Source organism: Vicia villosa, unplaced genomic scaffold (genome assembly GCF_029867415.1).
Source record: "Vicia villosa cultivar HV-30 ecotype Madison, WI unplaced genomic scaffold, Vvil1.0 ctg.001793F_1_1, whole genome shotgun sequence".
In the NCBI taxonomy this organism is placed as follows: Eukaryota; Viridiplantae; Streptophyta; class Magnoliopsida; order Fabales; family Fabaceae; genus Vicia; species Vicia villosa.
The window spans coordinates 242,004-263,989 of record NW_026705730.1 but is presented as its reverse complement, the minus strand read 5'-3'; the positions used below and the strand labels follow the sequence as shown (position 1 = coordinate 263,989).

The 21,986-nt window shown below is 34.8% G+C and overlaps 1 protein-coding gene across 1 annotated transcript; it reads right to left on the bottom strand.

Annotated features, from left to right (window-relative positions):
* Positions 1-11,454: 11,454 nt before the first annotated feature.
* On the bottom strand, positions 11,455-13,344 carry LOC131636606 (adenylate isopentenyltransferase-like). The gene has a single exon (XM_058907217.1). It carries the CDS (start codon positions 12,855-12,857, stop codon positions 11,754-11,756), a length of 1,104 nt encoding a protein of 367 aa, XP_058763200.1. The 5' UTR covers positions 12,858-13,344; the 3' UTR covers positions 11,455-11,753.
* Between the last annotated feature and the right edge of the window lie 8,642 nt (positions 13,345-21,986).

The window sequence follows — 21,986 nt, the reverse complement described above, 5'->3', positions numbered from 1 at the left end:
GGATGGGCCTGCACCATTAAATGAAAGACCTTTCTCGACATATTTTGCATAAGATTCATCAAAAGAAACATGTACTGACTCTTCTACTATAAGTAATCTCTTATTATATATTCGATATGCTTTGCTAGATTGTGAGTAACCAAGGAATATGCCCTCATCAGCTTTAGCATCGAATTTGCCAAGATTATCCTTACCATTGTTCAAAACAAAACACTTGCAACCGAATACATGGAGATGAGATACATTTGGTTTTCTACCCTTTAGTAATTCATAGGGAGTTTTGTTCAGTATAGGACGTATTGTTATCCTATTCAAAACATAACATGCTGTACTAATCGCGTCAGCCCAGAAATACTTTGGTAGATTACCCTCATTCAGCATTGTTCTTGCCAGCTCCTCTAGAACTCGATTTTTACGTTCAACTACTCCGTTTTGTTGAGGTGTTCTAGGAGCTGAAAAGTTATGCTCAATTCCATGTTTATCACAGTATTTTTCAAAAAGAATGTTTTCAAATTCTCCACCGTGATCACTTCGAATTGCAACTATTTTGTTGTTCATTTTGTTTTGACATAATCTTGCAAATTGTGTAAAGGCTGGAAAAGTTTGATCCTTACTAGGTAAAAAGATTGTCCAACAAAATCTCGAGTAATCATCGACAATGACAAAACCATAGGTGTTTCCACCTATGCTTTTAGTCCTTGAAGGGCCAAAGAGATCCATGTGAAGTAGTTCAAGAGGGCGTGATGTTGAAACCACGTTCTTTGATTTAAAAGAGATTTTTGTTTGCTTTCCCTTTTGACAAGCATCACATAGATGATCTTTTGAAAACTTCATTTTGGGTAAGCCGATTACTAAATCTTTTGAGACAACTTTATTTAGTAAGTCAAAATTTATGTGGGCGAGACGTCTATGCCAAAGCCATGAGTCATCGCCTAGAGCAACTAGACATTTGGTACTAGACTTAGATACCTCATCCAAGTTTAGCATGTAGATGTTGTTTACTCTTAAGCCCTTAAACATAATGTCTCTTTTCTTAGTATGTTCTATTGTGCATCCAGAATTTGTAAACATTACTTTAAAATCTTTGTCGCACAATTGACTTATACTTAAAAGATTATGTTTAAGACCTTCTACTAGCAGCACATCAGTTATAGTAGTGGTAGAAGGGTTACCAACACTTCCTTTACCAAGTATGGCTCCCCGATTGTTATCTCCATAGGTGACATACCCCTTTTTCTTTGCTTGAAACTCAACGAAAAGAGATAGGTCTCCAGTCATGTGTCTTGAACATCCGCTATCAAGGAACCACAACCTTTCGGCAATGTCAAGACACTTTTCCTGCAAGATTAATTTAAAGAGGGAGGTCCCCAATTTTCATTGGGTCCTTGGTAGTGAGTACACAATTTGTTGCACTTAGGCAACCATTGAAATACTCCTTTAGGAACTAAAATTCTCCTAAATTTGCATTTTTCAATGGTATGTCCCTTTTTGCAACAATAATGACAGGTAATATGATGAGAATATGGAGTTTTGCTAGTTGATACTTTTGGTACAAAAGTGTATTTACTATATAAAGGAGTATACGATCTTTTGAACTTGTTTGGATCAACCGCAAAAGTCACTTTTGGTTGTAGAGCCTTGTCTAACTTGGCTTTTAGATCTCTCACTTCTTTTTGCCAAATGTGACATGTCTCACAACCAAACCATGATGTAGGATCTAATTCAACTTTGTCCTTTTGAATGTCTAGCATAGATTGTTTTAAAGCTTCCATATCCCTTTCGGTTTTCTCAACTTTTGATTCAAGATATGAAAATATTTTCTTATTTGAGGCCAAAAGTTTGAAAGCTTTAATTGCATCTCTATGTAATTCTTCAAAAGCAAGTTTTAGTTGAGAATGAGATACCTTATCTATGAGTTCAGGTTTAAGATGACTTACAGCTTTCTTTTTCTTGTTTTGATGAGCCATGAAACATAGGTTTGCTGATTCTTCTTCATCGCTTGACGAGCTTTCACTAGATGAATCACTTTCCCATGCTATGTAAGCTCTTTTAGATTTGTTATGACCTTTGCTTTGGTTTTTCTCCTTTTCTTTCTTAAGGTATGGACAATCCGGTTTGTAGTGACCGGCTTTCCCACAATTGAAGCAAAGACCTTTGATCTTTCCTTTGTTGTCGTCATCTTGTTTGAACATGTTTGATTGCTTTCTATAGTTGATCAATCCTTTGTCGGAATGTTTTGCTCCATTTTTCTTTAGATATTTGTTGTATCTTCGCACAAACAGTCCCATTTCCTCATCATCGGAGTCTTCGTCATCACTTGTGTCACTATCCTTTGGCTCTCGTTTTGAGGTCTTGGAGCTCGAAGCTTTTAGAGCTATTGACTTCTTCTCTACCTCTTTCTCCATGTTCTTTTCTTTCTTTGTCCTCTTCTCATGCATGTCAAGGCATTTAAGATGCTGTTCATGTTCCTCTAGTTTACCAAAGAGAGTGGTAATGTCTAAAGTGTTGAGATCATTTGCTTCCTTAATTGCTGTAACTTTGGGCTGCCATTCCCTGTTCAAACACCTTAAGATTTTGTTAGTAGCAACAGCATTGGAAACAGGTCTATCAAGAGAATTTAATCAATTTTTCAGGTGAACGAATCTTTTCTGCATGCTTTCGATGGTTTCACCATCTTCCATGTGGAAAAGTTCGAACTCTTGAGTTAACGTATTGATCCTAGCTAGTTTGACATCATCCGTTCCCTCGTGGGCAACTTGCAATGTGTCCCACATAGCTTTAGCTGATCTACAATGGGAAACGCGATAGTATTCATCAACTCCTAGAGCTGAGATTAGAATGTTTCTCGCTTTCCAATCGTATGCATATTTCTTTTCATCTTCAGCATTCCAAGTATCTTCTGGTTTTGGAACAACTGCACCAGCTGCATTTGTCATAGTGATCTGAAATGGACCATTGACAATAGCTGTCCAGATGTTCCTATCAATTGCATTGATATGGACACACATACAATCCTTCCAATAGCCGTAGTTTTCTCCGTTGAAAACTGGAGCTCTATTATGAGCCCCTTTAGGTCCAGAAGCCATCTTTCCAATAAGTGTTTCACGTAGCACGGAATAAACCAGAGCTCTGATACCACTTGTTAGACGCTGGCCTATAGATCTAGAGGGGGGGGGGTGAATAGATCTCACTAAGTTTTTACAGATTTTTCTACTGACTCGAGCGAAAGCGGTTCTGAATCGACTTGCGTCTATTCTGGACCGCTATTGCTAAGGTTGTATGTGTTTCAAAACCAAAGAGTAAGTGGAATTGATGGTGAAGTAATATGATAGCTAACCAATACGTTTAACAACTGAAATCCAATTAACTTCTAGATTGACAACTTTGATTTGCAATGCAGTAAGATTGGATTAAGCAAAAACACAAACACTTGGTGATAGGTTCAAATTGATAGTGATTCAAATTGTGGTGAATTGTGATGTTTGTGCAGAACTTTAATTCACAATATTAACACTTGAATCGTTGATCAATTTTGCACTTATAACCAATTATGAACAGAAAGTAAAAGAGAAAGTAAAAGCGACAAGAACACGATATTTGTTTAGGCAGTTCGTCGATCGTCCTCGCTACGACTACGTCTGCCCCCAATTCCAAATTGAAATTGGGTAATCTTTCATTAATGTTGAAAGTAGTATATACAAAGAAGATAACAAAGCGATAAACGATAAACCAATTATGTCGATCCTTTGAATCTTCTTCCCCCTTAATCTTGAGCCAGATCAAGGTTATCCAAGAGCTTCACTTTGATTCCCTTCTGCAGTGTCTTGATTCCTTGAACTCCCCGTTCCTCAATCGTTACACTCAGCCGAATCCTCAATGAACGCCTCTTGATAAAAACCCCCAAGAACCACCCGTCGTGGAGGACAAAACCCGCAGATTTTATTCACCAACAAACCCCACAAACCTTCACCCACTAGGAATCTTCAATTCCGTTCCATGGACGTTATCGAACTCATCACTAACCCGCAACGCAAGAATGATTATGTGTAATTGTGTTGGAGATGATGAAGAACGAAGATAAGAAGCGTTTGTGTATCTTTCAGTCGTTAGTGTTACTTGAATAATTACCCTTGTACAATATATATGATTGCATAACAGTTAGAACCAAGAAAAACTGATTTTTGAACTTTCTTGATCAGTTAGGTCGACCACTTGTAGTGCTTAGGTCGACCTAACAGAGCTTGCAGAATTTTGCTCCCAGTTAGGTCGACCTGTTGAAGGAGTAGGTCGACCAGAATCCTCTTCTGATGCATTCTGGGGACATTTTCACAGATTAGGTCGACCTAGTTGATGTGTAGGTCGACCTAACAGGCTGGTATGTAGAATTCATCAATTTAGGTCGACCTAAATGATGTGTGAGTCGACCTAGCAGGGACATATGAGTTTTTCTCCATTTTAGGTCGACCTAGGTTGATGGTAGGTCGACCTAACTGCTGTTTTTCTGCATTCTTCTTGTTTTGCTTGTGTTGAGGCAACCTATAAACATATAAACATAAAGGGTTGACCTATGAGTGATCAATGCTTGTTTTTCTTTAAGTTTTCTGCTTCCGTCTTGTTGTTTGAATGCTTATTTGAGTTTGCCATGAATCAAAAACATCTTTGAGTGTAATCTTGTATTCACAATTGTCTTAGCACCACTTTTCATTAAGCACATTAAGATTCTGACGAAAATCGGGCAGAGTAACGGCTATTTTCGGGTAAAATCCTTATCTCAATGCCTTGGAATTAACCATCAAGGGCTTTCAAGAAAATACCTGCACATACAAACAGACAACAATCCAATGCCAGACAGACAGAATAACAGCAGAGTAATAACAGAATAAGAGTCCAGAGGCACTAGGTCCATAAGTCCGAATCTCCAAAATGCTAGGGATAGTAACCAATAGTCCAAAGAGAGCCTTATGTGTTTTTTAGATTTTGGTTGTTTATTAGTGTTTTAGCATAAAAGTAAAGTATGGTCCAAGTGGACAAAAGGAAAATAGCGGAAGCGTAAACATATGTCCAAGTGGACAAAGAGAAAATAGCGGAATTATAAACGTCCAAATGGAAAAAGAAAAAAATGGCGGAATGTAAATATGATGAAATGATAAAATAAAGCGATAAAGCGAGAAATATAAAGAGCGGTATAATAAATGGCGGAAATTAAAGTTAGTTGTTAGATGTTAAAGATAACCATCTTGAAACTTGTCAAGTATGTTATCAAAGTTAGTAATGAAGATCGATGGTGAGTGAATGATGTACTCGGATTTAAAGTCAATGGGGACTTATCAGAAGCTTGATAAAATCATAGCGACTACACGATAAATTTCCATAAGTCATAAATCAACCGCATACAATTCTCTTCCCTATTTAATCTTTTATCGAGTCGGGACAAATGTAGGAGAACTCTCCATGTATCAAGATCATCAATCAAAAGAAATAAGAAGGGGAAGAAGAAATGATCTAGCCTTTATCAAGAATCCATAGAATTCTCAAGATGTCAAGACTTTCATCGATCAAGAGAAAATAAGATGAAAAAAGATAAGAATGAAAACAAATTGATCTAGTCTTTATCAAGAATCCATAGAATTCTCAAGATATTAAGACTTTCATCGATCAAAAGGAAATAAGATGAAAAGATAAGAATGAAAACAAATTGATCTAGTCTTTATCAAGAATCCATAGAATTCTCAAGATATTAAGACTTTCATCGATCAAAAGAAAAAATAAGATGAAAATAAGAATGAAAACACAAAAGATAATAAACTCACACTATCATTAATATCATTCATCCATTTTGGTGGATTAGGTCATTTCAAACCTATCAACACCCTAGATCCAATGATATTAATGAAGTGTAGGAAGAAGGAAGCCAAAACAAGCACAAAAAAGGCAAAAAACCACATTCTGCCTGCTGGAAATCGATTTCATGCAGGGGGAAATCGATTTCCATAGTGCAGTTTTCAAAAAAAACAAGTTACGTTCAGCAGGAAATCGATTTCAGCCTTAAGGAAATCGATTTCCTCAGTGTAAATTTCAGCAAAAACAGCATTTAAAGGCATGAAACTTGATTTGAACAAATATACAAACACCTTATGATCACACATCAACTTGAGCACGAAATTTCCATCACAAAACCAGCAAATATCATCAATATAGCATCAAAGATGCATTGAACACAAGCAATAAAGATCTACATCATGAATCTAGCAAATTACCACTTCTTGAACAAAGATTTTGGAGTAGCTTCAAGAGCAAGCACAAGGTGTGTAGATTCTTCAAATTTGGAGATGATCAAACAAAGAAAAGAGTGAAATGTAGGAGGCTTAGTTCAAAATTAGCAAGATTCAATGTGAATCTCACTAATCTTATGAAAATGAACTTTGGGTGAGGGTTTTTGAAAGGGTGAGAAATGAATTTGCAAGCAATTTTTTGGCTCTCCAAGCTTGAGAAATGAGAGAGTAGTGGGCTCTATTTATAGGATGAGAGCAAGAGTAGTGGTAGTTTGGTCTTTTTGCATTTGGTAATTAGCTTGTGTTTAATTGGTGATTAAAGTGGCAATTAAATGGTAAAAAGTGGTAAAATGGGGTTTAAGTGGGTTTAATGAAGAGAATTATTTTGATGAGGTGGAAAATTGGTACAATGATCAAATAAAAAGGTGCCAAAATGATGTCAAGCTTCCTTCCTTATATTTTTTGAATTTCACCTTAAGGAAATCGATTTCCCCAGGAGTGAAATCGATTTCACTCTGTTCCAGAAGAGAATTTGGCGCAAAATACACTAGGGAAATCGATTTACCCAAGAGGGAAATCGATTTCATGCTGTCCAGAATGTGATTTTGTTGAAGATTGCTGCAGGGAAATCGATTTACCCAGTAGGGAAATCGATTTCATCAGTCAAAAATTTGAAAAATGCCTTGTTTATTGCATGTCTTGGCTTGGTACCTACAAAACAAAAGCCTACAAAGAAACAAAGCAATGTTTTTGGTATTTGGGTTAGTATAATATGCATACAAGATAAACAATCATTGGTGCTTGATGGTCCCTCTTATTGATGAGGTGAGTGCAACACCATAAACAAAACTTCCAAGTGAAGCTCTTGATTAGTGATTGGGATATGAATGATATAGAATCTTAGGGTCAAAAATTGGGGTATGACAGTCCCTATTGACGAACTTTTGTATGTGGATGGTTTACACAATAACCTTTTAAGTATAAGTCAATCATGTGATAAATACCTTAAAATAAATTTCAATAAAGATACATGTATCATAAAAGATAAAGTTTCTCATGAAATCAAACTTATTAGAAAAAAATCAATAATATCTTCATCACATCTATGAATGATTTATATTTATAACTAAAATGTCTTGTGGTTAACAATCATAATGATGCACGGATTTGGCATAAAATGATTGTTCATATTTATATGAATCATCTAAATAAATTAGTAAAGCATAATCTTGTTAGTGGTTTACCTAAGATGAAATTTATCAAAGATAAATTATGTGATGCATGTCAAAAAGGTAAGCAAACCAAAGTATCCTTCAAGGCTAAGAAAATTGTTTCTACATCTAGACTTCTTCAATTGATTCACATGGATTTGTTTAGTCTATCAAGGACTAGAAGATTTAGTTATAATTATTATGCATTGGTTATTGTTGATGACTTTTCAAGATTTACATGGACATTGTTTTTAGTTCATAAATATGATGTCTTTAATGCCTTTAAGAAATATGCAAAGCTAGTCCAAAATGAAAAATCCATGAAGATTATATCAATTCGAAGTGACCAAGGTGGAGTATTTCAAAATTTATTTTTTGAAGAGTTTTGTGATGAAAATGATATATCACACAACTTCTTGGCACCAAGGACACCACAACAAAATTGAGTTGTTGAAAAAAATAATGGATATTTGGAGGAACTTGTAAGAACAGTGCTAAGTGAAACAAATCTACCATAATAATTTTGGGCGGATTCGGTAAGCACAATATGTTATGCAAATAACAAGGTTATTATTGGACCTATCTTAAAGAAGACACCATATGAACTCTACAAAGGTCGAAAGCTAAATACTGCACATATACACATCTTAGAATCCAAATGTTTTATCTTAAATAATGGCAATGATAACCTTAATAAGTTTGATGAAAAGTCCGATGAAGGTATGTTTATTGGCTATTCTCTTTAAAGTAAAGCATATAGAATTTTTAATAAAAGAACACTTGTTATTGAAGAATTTGTACATGTTTCTTTTGATGAATCTAACCCTTCCAAAGAGAATAAAATTGTTAATATTGATGAAGATGATATAGATGATACACCTACAAATATCAACAACAATGATGATCATAATGAACATCAAATAGAGCAACAAGATGAAGTGATACAACAAGAGAAAAATGACAATGATCTACAACAAGAATGGAAGACCCGTCAAGATTATCCTATTTACAACATAATTGTAGACATAAGAAAGAGAGTATCTCCTAGACTCAATTTTAAAGATGCTTGTTTAAACATGAATTTTTGTTTTGCAGATTGAATCTTCCAAAATCAATAAATTTTTAGATGGTGAACAATGGATTCTCTCTAACCAAGAAGAATTGATTCAATTTGGAAAAAAAATAATGGTTGGGAATTAGTTACTAGGCCTAATCGTAAACACATTATGGGTATTAAAATGAGTGTTTACAAATAAATTTGATTAAAATGAAATAATTGTTAAAAATAATGCTAGATTGGTAGCCCGAGGCTATAATCAAGAAGAAGGTATTGATTTTGATGAAACATTTGCTCATTTTACAATATAAGAGTCTATTAGACTATTTCTTGCATATGCATGTTGTTTGAATTTTCAGTTATTTCAAATTGACTTTAAAAACATATTTAATGGATATTTCATGAAGAAGTTTATGTAAGTCAACCTCTGGGATTTGAAGATTTTAAGAATCTTTCTTACGTGTACAAATTAAATAATGCTCTTTATGGCTTGAAGGAAGCACCAAGGGCTCGGTATGATAGAATAAGCAACTTTTTATGTGAAAGAGGTTTCAACAAGGGGAAGGTGGATACAACACTATTTATCAAGAAGATTAAAAATCATATTTTGTTAGTTCAAATATAAGTTGATGATATTATGTTCGACTTCATAAATGAAACCTAAAGTGAAGAATTTTCAAACATGATGCAAGGATAGTTTACCCTTAGTTTACCCGTGGTGCACTCATATGTGAATATAAAGTTACCAATAACGCTCCTTATCTTTCCCAAACTCCTAGCTTCCCACATATGGATAGCCAAATGTGGTAGTTTGATCCATATAAAGGCCCTTCATCATCACTGCATCCATATATTCTTCGTTTTGAATTTGACGATGAAATATCATTCCTCATTGTAGTACATAGCAGGCATTTGGACGAAATTCCAGTATTTGAGCATATAATTCTTCACAACACTCATGGTCATGGAAGCCCCAATGACGTACATAATCAGTGAGGTTTCCCAGAATCGCATCTCTGATTCAACATCAGCTTCTTCAATCTCCACTTCAATCTCTCCATCGACAACTTCGTTTCATTCTCCCATTGTGTTACGTTGTTAACTGGAGTACCTTGACTGTCTCTTACCATTGATGTTGAGCATGTCATCGGTGATTGGGCCGCCTTCTTTTTCGGTCGTCCTCTCCCCCTTAACATCAAAACCCTTAAATGATAAAATTCAAATAGATAATTATTTTTATATACAAAACAAAAAAAATTGTATTTTATCTCTATAATATTAGCGAATTTTGATTTAAACCCCCCCCCCCCCCCCCCCCCCCTTCATGATAAAAATAGTAAAAAATTATATAAAAAAAATAGAATATATATTTTTTAATTTACAAAAAAAGAATTAAAAATAAAATTTCACGTGAATTTTAAAAAATAAAAGAAAATCCACGTGGACATATTCCCACGTAAGCAAAATTGAAGATTTCATGCCACTTGGTCAACTGAGGGGCTAAAGACATGGAATCTTAACATTACAAAGGCGGAATCTAATTCTATTTTACTGGCGTTAAAATCAAAACTTGCTAACATTACGGGGGTTTTATATATTTAATCCTTAAATTTTGAATTTATAGAATTAGCTTTTTCATGTTTGATTGATTTCAAATAAATTATAATTAAAGTTAGAATTTTTAACTTCAGAGTTTTAAATTTATAATTTAATTATTTTTGTAAAAAATATCTAAATATAAATTATTTTATCTTTAATTTATTTTTAGCAAAAACAAATTTTACATAATCAATTTTATTCACCGCATAATCAAATGCACGCTTTGTATGTATGTTTATGCAGTGGAAAGCTTTTTAAACACATATATAAACAAAAGCTAACAAATACTCCTTCCGGTCTCAAATATAAGCAACAAAATAAAAAATTTCATGGTCTTAAATATAAATAAAAAAAAATCTATAACTATTATATTCAATGTCATTATTCCAAATATATCTCTACAATTTTTTACATTTTACTGCTTGGAACGATTTTCAAAATAAAAAATAAGAATAAAATTAGAAAGAGTGTAAGACTTAAATGCATTGAAACATTCTTTTTAAAGGGTGAATTTTTTTGTTGTTGTAAATTTACTTATATACAAGACCGGAGGGAGTATTACACAAGAGAGCAATTCTTGCATGGACCCGTTCCTAAATCTATATTTTTAGAAACAACTTATAAGAAAGAGCTATTTTTTAAGTTATTGTTGTTTTAATTGGATTATAAAGTGATAGTTGAGATTATGAAAGAGAGAAAATTCAGTATTTATTTTTAATTAATTAAAATTTTGTGATTGGTTGTGTGTAAAACAATTTTTTAGATATGTGTCCACCTAAGAATTTTCCTACACAAGAACACTTAGATAAACAATGTAAAATTAAGAAGAATTGGTCACAATTTCTGCACTTAAGCACAAAAAATACTCGATTTATATATAAAAAAAACAAACATTACACTAGGACGCGATAAAGCAAAGATTTTATTAATTTGAATGATTTATTAAAAAAATAATTTCAACTTAATTTTTTAATACATAAGTTACATATTCATACTATTTGTAATTAATTAGTACCAAAATAAAATACACACAAATGTACAAAAGACATAATAAAAATTATAAGAGAATGAAGGAGAAAAAGCGTATAGTTGTCTTTAGTGAATGTGGGGTTGGAGAGAATTGTCTCATTCCCTCTCATCATAAACCAATCCTCCACCACTTGTACAATTCATTTGTACAATTGTACCCGTATATAATTCAAATTCAAATAAACATAAACATAAACCCTTTGGTTTCTCATCATTTCATCGTCCACACCCAACGCGTGACCAAGAAACAAACAAAATGGTGGGAGTCACACGAATAAATCCAACAACACCAAAACAAACATCATTCACAATTTAAGGTTTCGCAATCAATAAACAAAGTAACAAACAAAACTTTGTCAACATTTTTCTATACTCGTAGGTACCATTTCGTACATCACAAAAATTGTAAAACCTCACATGAGCCAAAATTTGGTGTCACCAACTTGCATTTTTTTTTTGTAAATTTTTCCTCATACCTCATACCCTAATTTTTTTCTTTTTTTTTCTTGTGAAAAATAATTAAAAGAGAATTAAAAAAATAAAATAAAATAGTTGAAGTTGCTAAGCTGGATTTAGCTGGAGGACCTACTCCATCAAGAATCGCTTCACAATCTTCACGCTTGGTTCCAACACTTGTTTTTTCCATACACCGGAAAATTCCTCTCCTCCGCCATCACCGCCGTGAGAATCTGACGTCAGCACCGCCCTAAACGCCTCCGTGGCGTCAAGTCTCTTTAGGTCCCACCCAGCTCGTTTTAACCGTAGGATCTTCCCTATTTGTTTCTTGGCTAGCTGACACGTGTTATCTTTAATCGCCTTCACTGCTTCATCGTATGCACCTTCCCGCATTGGATTATGAACTTCGTCTTCAATGGGAAGTCCACCTGGTGGATATTGATTGAAAAAATGTTCGAACTCGGGTACTCCGATAGCTTTTCTCAACCCGGTTCTGTTATCCGGGTTATCCGAACCCGGTTCGTAGAACTCAGCTAACTCGTCCACCATTCCCGAGTCAAACATGTCGTCGACCCGTTTCAGCAAATATTCGGATAACACAGGAAACGATATATCCATCCAGAGAAAACAACATTTGTACCTTAAATCCGAGGATATTGTTTTTGATGATGATGAAGATGAAGAGTCTTCATCGAAGACTTTTGACTCAGGGTTGAATCGTTCTACGAGGAGAGCGTGAATGAATGAGTTGGAGCCTCCGACGATAATGGGGAGCTTTCTTCGGGAAGTTATATCGGAGATAATATCTCCGGCGTGGCGGCGGAAATCTGAAGGGGAGAACTCGCCGTGGGAGGGATCGATATCGCCGAGGAGATGATGTGGGACGTTGTTGCGTTGATGAAATGGGATCTTGTTGGTGGTGATGTCGAGTCCTTTGTAGACTTGTATTTTATCGGAGTTGATTATTTCGAAGCAGGGGAAGAGGTTGGCGAGTTCTACTGAGAGGCGGGATTTTCCGGAGCCGGTGGCGCCCATGATGACAAGGACTTTGTCTTTCCGGCGGTGGCGGGAGGAGGCGATTTCCATGCGAGGCCAGTGGGGCCTGGTGCGGGTGATGGTGGTGGAGGAGGAGGGAGTGTAGAGGGTGTATAAAGAGTGGTGAAATTTAATGGGTTGGTGATAATAATAACGTTGAGGGTTTGGTGAGAGAAATGAAGGTGTTGTTGTAGGCATAGAAAGTTTGTGTGTGAGTGTAGAGAGGGAGAGAGAGAGGGATAGAGAGAGAGAAAGAGAGAGAGAGAGAGAGAGAGAGGCAGAAAGTGCGTGCGTGAGTTAGGGTGTATAGTACAGAATACAGATAGTGTGGCTATCCGTTAACACTGGGCTGGCAGTGAGAGTGAGTGGGTGGTAATAAAATGGGTTTTGGAGAGGAGGAAGGCTATGGCATTGCCAGCTAAGTTAATTCATTTAAGCAGTTTCATAGATAGAAGTGCTTTTGTGCTGGTTCTGGTTCTTCATGACCTGTTCCATGCTTCTGTTGTTATGAATGAATGAATGAGTATAGTCTACTACAAGTAATATCTTGGAAATGGGAGAAGAGAATGAGAATGGCATTGCATTAAACTAGGTGATTGTGATTTGGGTTTCAAGAGTTTGCATTTACTATGGACAGAGTTTTAGCTTGAATTGGATATCATGGCTCTGCTTTCTATCACTCTGTTTCTTTCTTTTTTATTGATATGAAATGGGTTTGTGAGACCAGATAGGTTTATATATAGATATCCTCCACTAGTATTTAACTCACTTTATGTGTGTCTACATCATACACTATTTCATTCCATCAAATATATAATATTCCTATGTGCTTTTCTACCTCTTGTACTTATTTTAATTATTTCAAATATTTTTATATTAAATTGAAATTATTTCAGTTACGGTACAGAGAAATAATTCGGTTTCTTTTCGATGTCACTTATTGAATATTGAATTGGGAGAGCAAGAAATATTAGAAGATATTATTTATTTTTTAGAATAATTAAAAAAATTAATCATTTGTGGTAATTCATATTGAAATAAGACTTTTTTAAGAATATTTTTTGAGTTTAAAGGTAGTGTACAGACAGTGTAAACAAACTTTACACATACATCCAATCAAAATCCTTACACTTGCCATGTCATATTATTATTTTTTAATTAAAATTATGTTTTAATTGAATACATGGTTGTGATTGGTTGACAGTGTAAAAATATTTTACACTGTCAGTGCATATCCCCTTTTCTCATATTTTTTTCAAATAATTTTTAACATGAAAATAGCTTCTAATATAAAAAAATTTAATAATTTATTATTGAGATTTTTTTTTTAGAGTTTGGCATAAAAATAGAAAAGGAGGAAATCATATTATGAAGAGTAATTCCTCGGTGAGATTATTATATTTTAAAAAATATATAGTATTTAGTAAAAATATAATTTATATAAACTAATAATATTAATTTGAAAAAAATTACAAATAAAGAAAGAGAAAGATTAATTTTAAATAAAAAAATAGTATTTAACTATCACCGTGGTTACCGTAAAATCTTGTTTTGCACATTATAAATTAAAGAAGTTCCATTAAAGATGAGCTTTTGATGATGATAACTAGTTTTTTATGACAACAACTAAAGTTAAATGTAAAACAGTTAAGATGCAACTAGATCAATATAATTTGATAAGTTGGATTCTCTAATGATGACACCTAAAATGAATATAATTGAAGTCTCGTCTCAAAGTAAACTAAAGTTCAACCAAGTGTCTTCAATATTGAAGCATTTGACAAGACTTGAAGTATGTCAAAGTATGCCCAAATTTGTCTAAGTGAATATACATTGTAAAAATATTAGGGCTTTCTCGTAAACTATATAGTTAATCACACAAACACATGAACAAGTTTTTAAACTTACTTTTCTCAAGAAAATACTTTCAAGTATGCCTTGAAGTCGTGCCAGCTTAAAAGTGAAGTCACGTTATCATATGATATCATTTACTTGTTTTGATGTTTTTAATAATTTGAGTGCATATGTTTGTTACATTTGGATTTTCATCTAGAAGAAAGTCAACAAAGATATCAAACTGAAAAGACATTTGTTGTTTAGAAAACATTAATGAAGTGTTTTAAGAACATTAATGATGAAGCATCAACAAGACCCTCTCTGCATCAATCAAGGTGTCGACGAAGGAGAACATGGTTTGAAGGAATCTCAGGAACAAATCCACAAGATTAGGATCATTTGGAAATATGTCCAAAATCTAGAAAAGGGAAGTCGACATGACCCTCTCTGTAACAAACATATCAGTCAACTGAACCAAGAAAGGTTAAAGACTTAGTATTCTTACAAGTTTAGAGTTCTTTTTAAGCAACATCGACAACACGTTAAACAATTTTTATCAGAAGTTCATGGGGAACTTTGAAACGATTATAACTCAACGTGGATTGTAAACAAAAGGAATTGTGGGTGACATGTAGTCACACTAATTGGGAACATGAAGATCAAACATGGAGTAAAACGCACCAGCTCCATATTGGGTGGAACTTGTCATCGACTGATATTTTGTAAATAGAATAAATAGCAGACTCATACATTGTAATAGAGGTCGCAAAATTTCATACATACTCTCCATACCACTAGAGTACCCGAGTCAAAGAGCAAAAGAGTGTGTGAGAAGCATGTATGTGTCAGCGTCCAATCTTTTCATTGTTTTCTTGTTTCCTTAAATGCAATGTTTACTTTCTTTCGCTTTCCCTTTCACTTTTTTAATGTCATTTAATGTATTTTACCTTGTCATTTATTGCAACTTAACTTCATTTAAAGTTTATTTTCACGTTGTTATCATACAAACGACAACCACATTCAATTCACATGCACGTGTGTTCATACAAATCATTTGCACAAATTACTTTGGAGATTTTTCGAGTTAATATCACTTACTTTATAAACTCGTGATTGGTTACCAAAAACACCGGCAAACAATGATTTAGTTTCTTCGCGTATTTGTAATTTGCTTATCATGCAATATTAGCAGGTTTGTAATTTATTCGCATCTGAGTTATATTGTATTTGCTTCGACTACTTTAGTATGTACCATCAAGACCATTCATCACTCAATAAAATCAGAGTGTTTGATTCAATACTTTAAAACCTGAATAGATCATTGACCTAATCAAACTATTGGGTCACTAGGTAACTGGTCGTACCAGTGGTTCACTAGTCAGGCCACATGACTTCTAATTTAGTTTATATAAATAAAATATATTCATGAAATAAAAATTTTGACAAAAATTTCTTTACTATAAAGTTTATAAAATAAAATTCTATTAATTAATTCATGTAAATAAGTTGAATAACAATCTTAAATAAAATTTAAACTTTCAAATATAACAATTTGTTGATGCTCATAAAATAACAAAAGTCGAAAAAGTAATTGTATGATACAATAATACCATCAACTAATAAACTAAGATGGAACATGTTCTTGCAAAAAACATCAATTGGATAGTTCTCCTGATGATAGCCAGGAAGAACCGCAAATGTTAAGAAAAATAGAGAGAATCAGTGTTTTTTGGGAGGGATGAATGACCACTATTGTTGGTCATTCCAGGTTTTCACGTGCAGCTTATTTTTATGATATTCATCGACCCACCTCCCCCTCCTATCAAGCTTCTTCCTCAATTTTTATAGTTTAGACACGTCTTTTAAAGGTCTAATGACTTTTCACTCTATAACGTACGTAACTGTCATATTGTAACATTCTAGCCACCTGATTTAAAACATAATACCCTTAATTAGATATTGTAACATATCCAATGGTGATTTTGTAACTGACCCATGACCCTCAGGCTAAGCCCCGACCGTACAAATGAGTTAACATCCCGTCACCAGATCTAAACTAGTTTAAATGCCCTCCTAGGAAACTATTACTATCCCGACATCAGGCATCAAACTTGATTTCTATTGGACATTCTCTTTTGTTTATTGATCGCACTGAATCATACTATGTTTCTGGCTCGAGTATCACATGTTTTCCTTAGTTTTTATTATCATTTTCTTGTATTATGCTTCTATTTCCTTTGTTTTCAGGATTCTTGACCTTTCGGAGCCTTTAGTGAAGAAACGAGCCAAAACGCCAAGAAAATAGGGTTTTTCAAGAAGATTCACACTTGTGGCGTTCAGCACCGCGCCGGCCATAGGGGACGCCATGACGTGGCCCACTCCATGATGGGGCCAACTTCCATGATTCCACAATCCCGTCCGTTACCCAACACCGCACTCGTGGTGAGGCTGCCGCGCCCGCGGCCTTCATAAAGCAGTTCCCGCTCAGAAGGAGTTAAGGGGCACTCTTGTCCTTACACACTTCCAGAATCCACTATATATAGTTTTCGTTTTTCATTTTTTTAGTTTCAACCAAGCTTAGTACAATCTTAAGCCATATACTATCAGTTTCTGTAAAGTAGTAATCTCTTCACATCGGGGAGTTACTACGGTGTAGATTGAGTTGTAATCGAGTCTTGGAGCATTCTGGTTGAAGTTCATCATACCAGCCTTCACTTTGTATCAGTGTTAGGAGTGAATTAGTAGTAATTTTATGTGTTAAAACAACTACCTTTTGATCTGAAGTTGAACATATCTTATGATTTTTTAAGGATTTTATGGTTAGAATTGAACTCTAGAGGTTCGATGCTAATTGTAGAGCAAATTGTATCACTTTGGGTGTTATTTGTGCATGTATTAAGGTTGAAAAGTAAGGACGAAGAAACACGAAGGCGTAAGGACTCTGGAGAAGAGAAATCACAAAGAAGTGGGATGAAGCAAAGGCCGAGCCGCATCAATAATGGGCGAGACGCGCCAAACCTTCTGACTTCATTTCGCGCCTCGCCAATCCGTGCCGCGCCGCGACTTCTTCGTAAAAAGAGAAATTGTTATAAGTAGAAGCCCTAATCCTCATAAGAGGGAGATCTTTTGGTGAGCGAAATTCAGAGAGCATTCCTATTCAAGAGCAGAAAACAACATCCGACGGAGAATTCAACATCAATTGAAGACATTCCCTTGATTGAGATGAATCCATATATGAAGTTTTGTGTGTTCTTCATGTCTATGGAGAGCTAAACCCCATTGTGTTGAGTTTAAGGTAGTAGTTAACCTATGAAGATGCAATTACTTTGATTAATTCCTGTGAACAATTGTTTTTTTTATTATCAATAAAGAACCTTGCTTTTATTTTATATCATCGTTGAACTATCAATCGAGAGATAGGGTTCATACTTTTGCCCTAGGTTCTTATATTAACTTGTTGATTAATCCTTAGAGATTAGATTTTGAAGAAGTTTTCATAAATCATTGTGTTTAATTCCCTTTATCTTTAAGTTATTCTGAGAGATCGAATATCATACCGGTAGAGGTGGTTCTAAATTGATATTAGACATAATATCTATTTTGAGGATGAATAAAGATAATAACTTATATAATGGTTCACTTGTTGATTAATTGATCATTTCATACGAATAGGTTGATGAACCCTAGAACTCGACATATTCATCACCATTGTTACTCATTCTTTAAGCTTTTAGTCATTTAATTCCTGTTCTCTTATATGCACTTTTGGATTAAACAATCAAAATCAATACTTTTTACTACTCATCATAATTTGACTATAGAACGACAGTACTATTGACTCAGTCTCTGTGGATACGATATATTAGAAAATATTTACCCAAAATACTTTCAACAATCAGATTCAAATCTCCGATCGGAGTAAGGTTCAATTTAATTGCTTTATTTATCTTCTTGCTCTTACCATAGTCTACATGTTTTATAGACTCTAAATGCTCTTACCATAGTCTACATGTTTTATAGACTCTAAATGCTCTTACCATAGTCTACACGATTTATAGACTCGCACCCTTTTAAATTACTTGCTCTTATCATAGTCTACATGTGTTATAGACTCGCACTTATTATGTCTGGCTAAATTATAAAGGTTTGAATGTAATGATTGTCATTATGATTGTGTTCCAAATATCATGTTAGTGAAAATACTCTGGGGATGTTTTGCTGTTAACTTAAGTCAATTTGTGTTTAAATTTTTATTGGGTAAGATCGAAGGCCGTCCATATTAATGATATGACTTGATTATTATTTAACCAAACAAAAGAAGCGAAAGCGATTTGGTTTGTTAAATAGGAATCATTAACTCTTTTTAGAAAACGATTTTGAAACTATTTTCGGATGCGTTTGTAGGTTTGAAATCTGACTCTTGGCCAAAAGCCAAAAGTCTCTTTAAGTTAATCTTTCCAAGTCAAAATTACTTTTCTGTTAAGTCAAAACTATCAATTTCTTAAAAATAGGTTTACCTCTTTAACGCAGAAGGCACCCTTTATATGTAACAATAAAGGAAGTTAATTTAAAGAGTAAATTCGGTTCTTAGTAGCCAAAAGCTACAAGTTCCCGTTAATTGATTCTTTGTTGCGAATAGAAAATACTGCCCCATGAGTCGTTTCATTTATGCATGTCTGGATCATAGTCTGATTTCATGATTTACATTCCAACCTGTCGCTTAAACTGTTATTCACTTTGCTTACTTACCTTGTTGTACTGTACTCACAACAATATTCTTGTTCACCTTAGATAAGCACCTTAGCAATAGAGTTGATAGATTGATAATTGGTATCTGTGGTTCGATAATCTTATATATTACTTCGATATGCTGTGCACTTGCAGTTCTATATTTAGGCTATACGTAAACAATCCATCATTTATGAAACTGTTTTGGATGAACTTTCAAGGACCCGACGAATTGAGTCTGAGATGTGCATAGAACTCTCCGTCTGGCCTCATAAAAATCTCGGGATGTACATTTTCCCTCAAAGCACGAGGCCTGTCAGGGTGAAGTATATTGAGTTTATCCCAGACCACATAAACTAGATAGATACACAATTTAATCGAGTAATCTCTTGGAAATTTGTGGTCTTTACGATGGATCAATTCCTGAGGGATTCCCCTTGGCGTATATTGGGAATACTTACAATTTTAATGAAGTTGGAAAAAATTGTGTCTTTAATGGAGAAGTCGAAGAACCCTGGTACATTACACATATAGAGAAATCGGAGAGCCACAATAGGTCCTCGACCTTTTGGAGTTTTCAGAACCAACTTAGTTCTAAACATGGAGAATTCGGAGAGCCCCTGCGGGATCTTGACCCATTACAATTTCATTTTAACTATGCCAATGCCTGGCCATGTTGTTAGGATCGTAATAGCCCATGGGAGTTTTTTATTATCAACAGTAATCAAATCTTGGAAGATTCAGATGTGCATAGGTTGGAAAATCCTAAATAGATCTTATTTCTTCACATTACATTGATTCACAATCATATTGTCGTTAGTAATCCTTTAAGGATGCATTTTATAATGTTTTGGATTATAACTTTTTTTTCCATGTGTTCAGTACTTGAGTTCTACTGAGGCCATATTTACCATATTAATCTTTCCTATAATAAGAATGTATCCTTAATGCATTTTATTTCCTTGATTAATGCTTTACTCGCTTGGTTGGAAATAAAAATTGAATTTCTAGCCCTAGGCGAATCTCAGTTTCATGTATATCAGGTTTGTACCGAATGGATCAAAAGTTCCAATGCACCGGGCCCTTCTTCCAGAGAATCTTGATGAATCTCAACATTTTAAACATACAGACAGAGCAGTCCTAGATGTATCCTGGCGGATCTTGGCATATGGTTGAGGATAAGTTACCCAAACTGTTTAACGTTTAGGGATATATTAACTTAACGCGACCAGAGGTATGTTAACTTAGGCCGATGTGCCAGAGGTATATTAACTTGGTCTTTCTAAAGGTCAGGGGCACTATAGCATGACCAGGCTGGAGGTTTTGCTAACTTAGCCGATTTGTTGGTCAGGGGCTCTATGGCACGATCTGGCCAGAGATTTTATTAACTTAGCCGATTTGTTGGTTAAGGGATTTGTGGTATGACCGGCCTATAGGTTTGATTAAATTAGTCGATTTGTTAGTCAGGGGCTCTGTGGCATGATTGGGCCAGAGGTTTTATTAGCTTAGTCAATTTGTTGGTCAGCGACTCTGTGGCATGACCGGACCAGAGGTTTTATTAAGTTAGCCGATTTGTTAGCCAGGGGATTTGTGGAATTACCGGGTCAGAGGTTTTATTAACTTGGTCTTTTTTATTCGGTCAAAGGTTTCAATTAACTTGACTGGGGTGCCCCCTGGGGAGGTCTTGGGTTAAATGCCCCCGTTTTAGTTGGAGAGTACATCTCTATCCGAGATTTGTAACTGATGAACGACATACAAATGAAAAACATAATTAGTTAGTGAGAAATGCTAGCAACACTCTCTTTTGAACACTCTCTCAAACACTCACTTTCTTATTGGTTGAAACATGTGTGGGTCCTACTACTTTATGTGGGACCTATTTTCAAAATGAGGGGCCCACACATGTTTCGACCAATAAGAAAGTGAGTGCTTGAGAGAGTGTTCAAAAGAGAGTGTTGCTAGCACTCCTCTTAGTTAGTAGTAATCTTGTAGTAGGTTTTTGAGCTCGGTGTTAGATTCTTTCCCGAGCGAAATGAATCAACTCTGTCCTCCTCAATTTCTATTTTTTATTTTCTTTTGTGTGACATCTTAGTTTCCTTTGACTTAGTGTATGGTGTCCCATTACTGAAAATTTTAAACTCTGATAGGACATAGTTTCTTTCGACGACCTGCTGGCATAATTTTTAGGAGTTATATTTTTAAAGTTATAAAGGGAGGGGTGCCTCCCGCCGACGTAGGAGAAACAAGTGACATCCATTGTTTAAAGTAAATTATAAATGGCTTAATTACAGGCACAACAGATAACAACTCGTCTTTATCCTACCAATATAAATGATCAATTTAAAACATAAATTTGAATTTGTTCAGCCTTTGGTTCATATCGTCATGTAGCATGTTCTTGTATACTGTGATGTTTTATGCTATGTCAACGATCGTTCGTTCGTTCTTCCTTTGAATTTGTTCAGCCTTTGCATCATATCGTAGCGTAGACTGCAAAAAAGATTGTTCTTCATGATATTGGCTACTTCGCTCCAAGTCTTTCTTGGCTGAGGAACTACGTTCAACCCTGTCGTATCACTACGAGAATGATTACAAGCATTCAAGTTGCCGTCTGGGTTTACTATTCGATATAACAGCTTAAAATTATGGTCCCACAGTTGTTTGACTCGGTTCATCACCTGCTATGCTTGGTACATCAGTTGTATGATTTGAATCAGCCCCAGCGTCGTTCGGTACCGAGATCATAACATTTCTGTTCCGCAG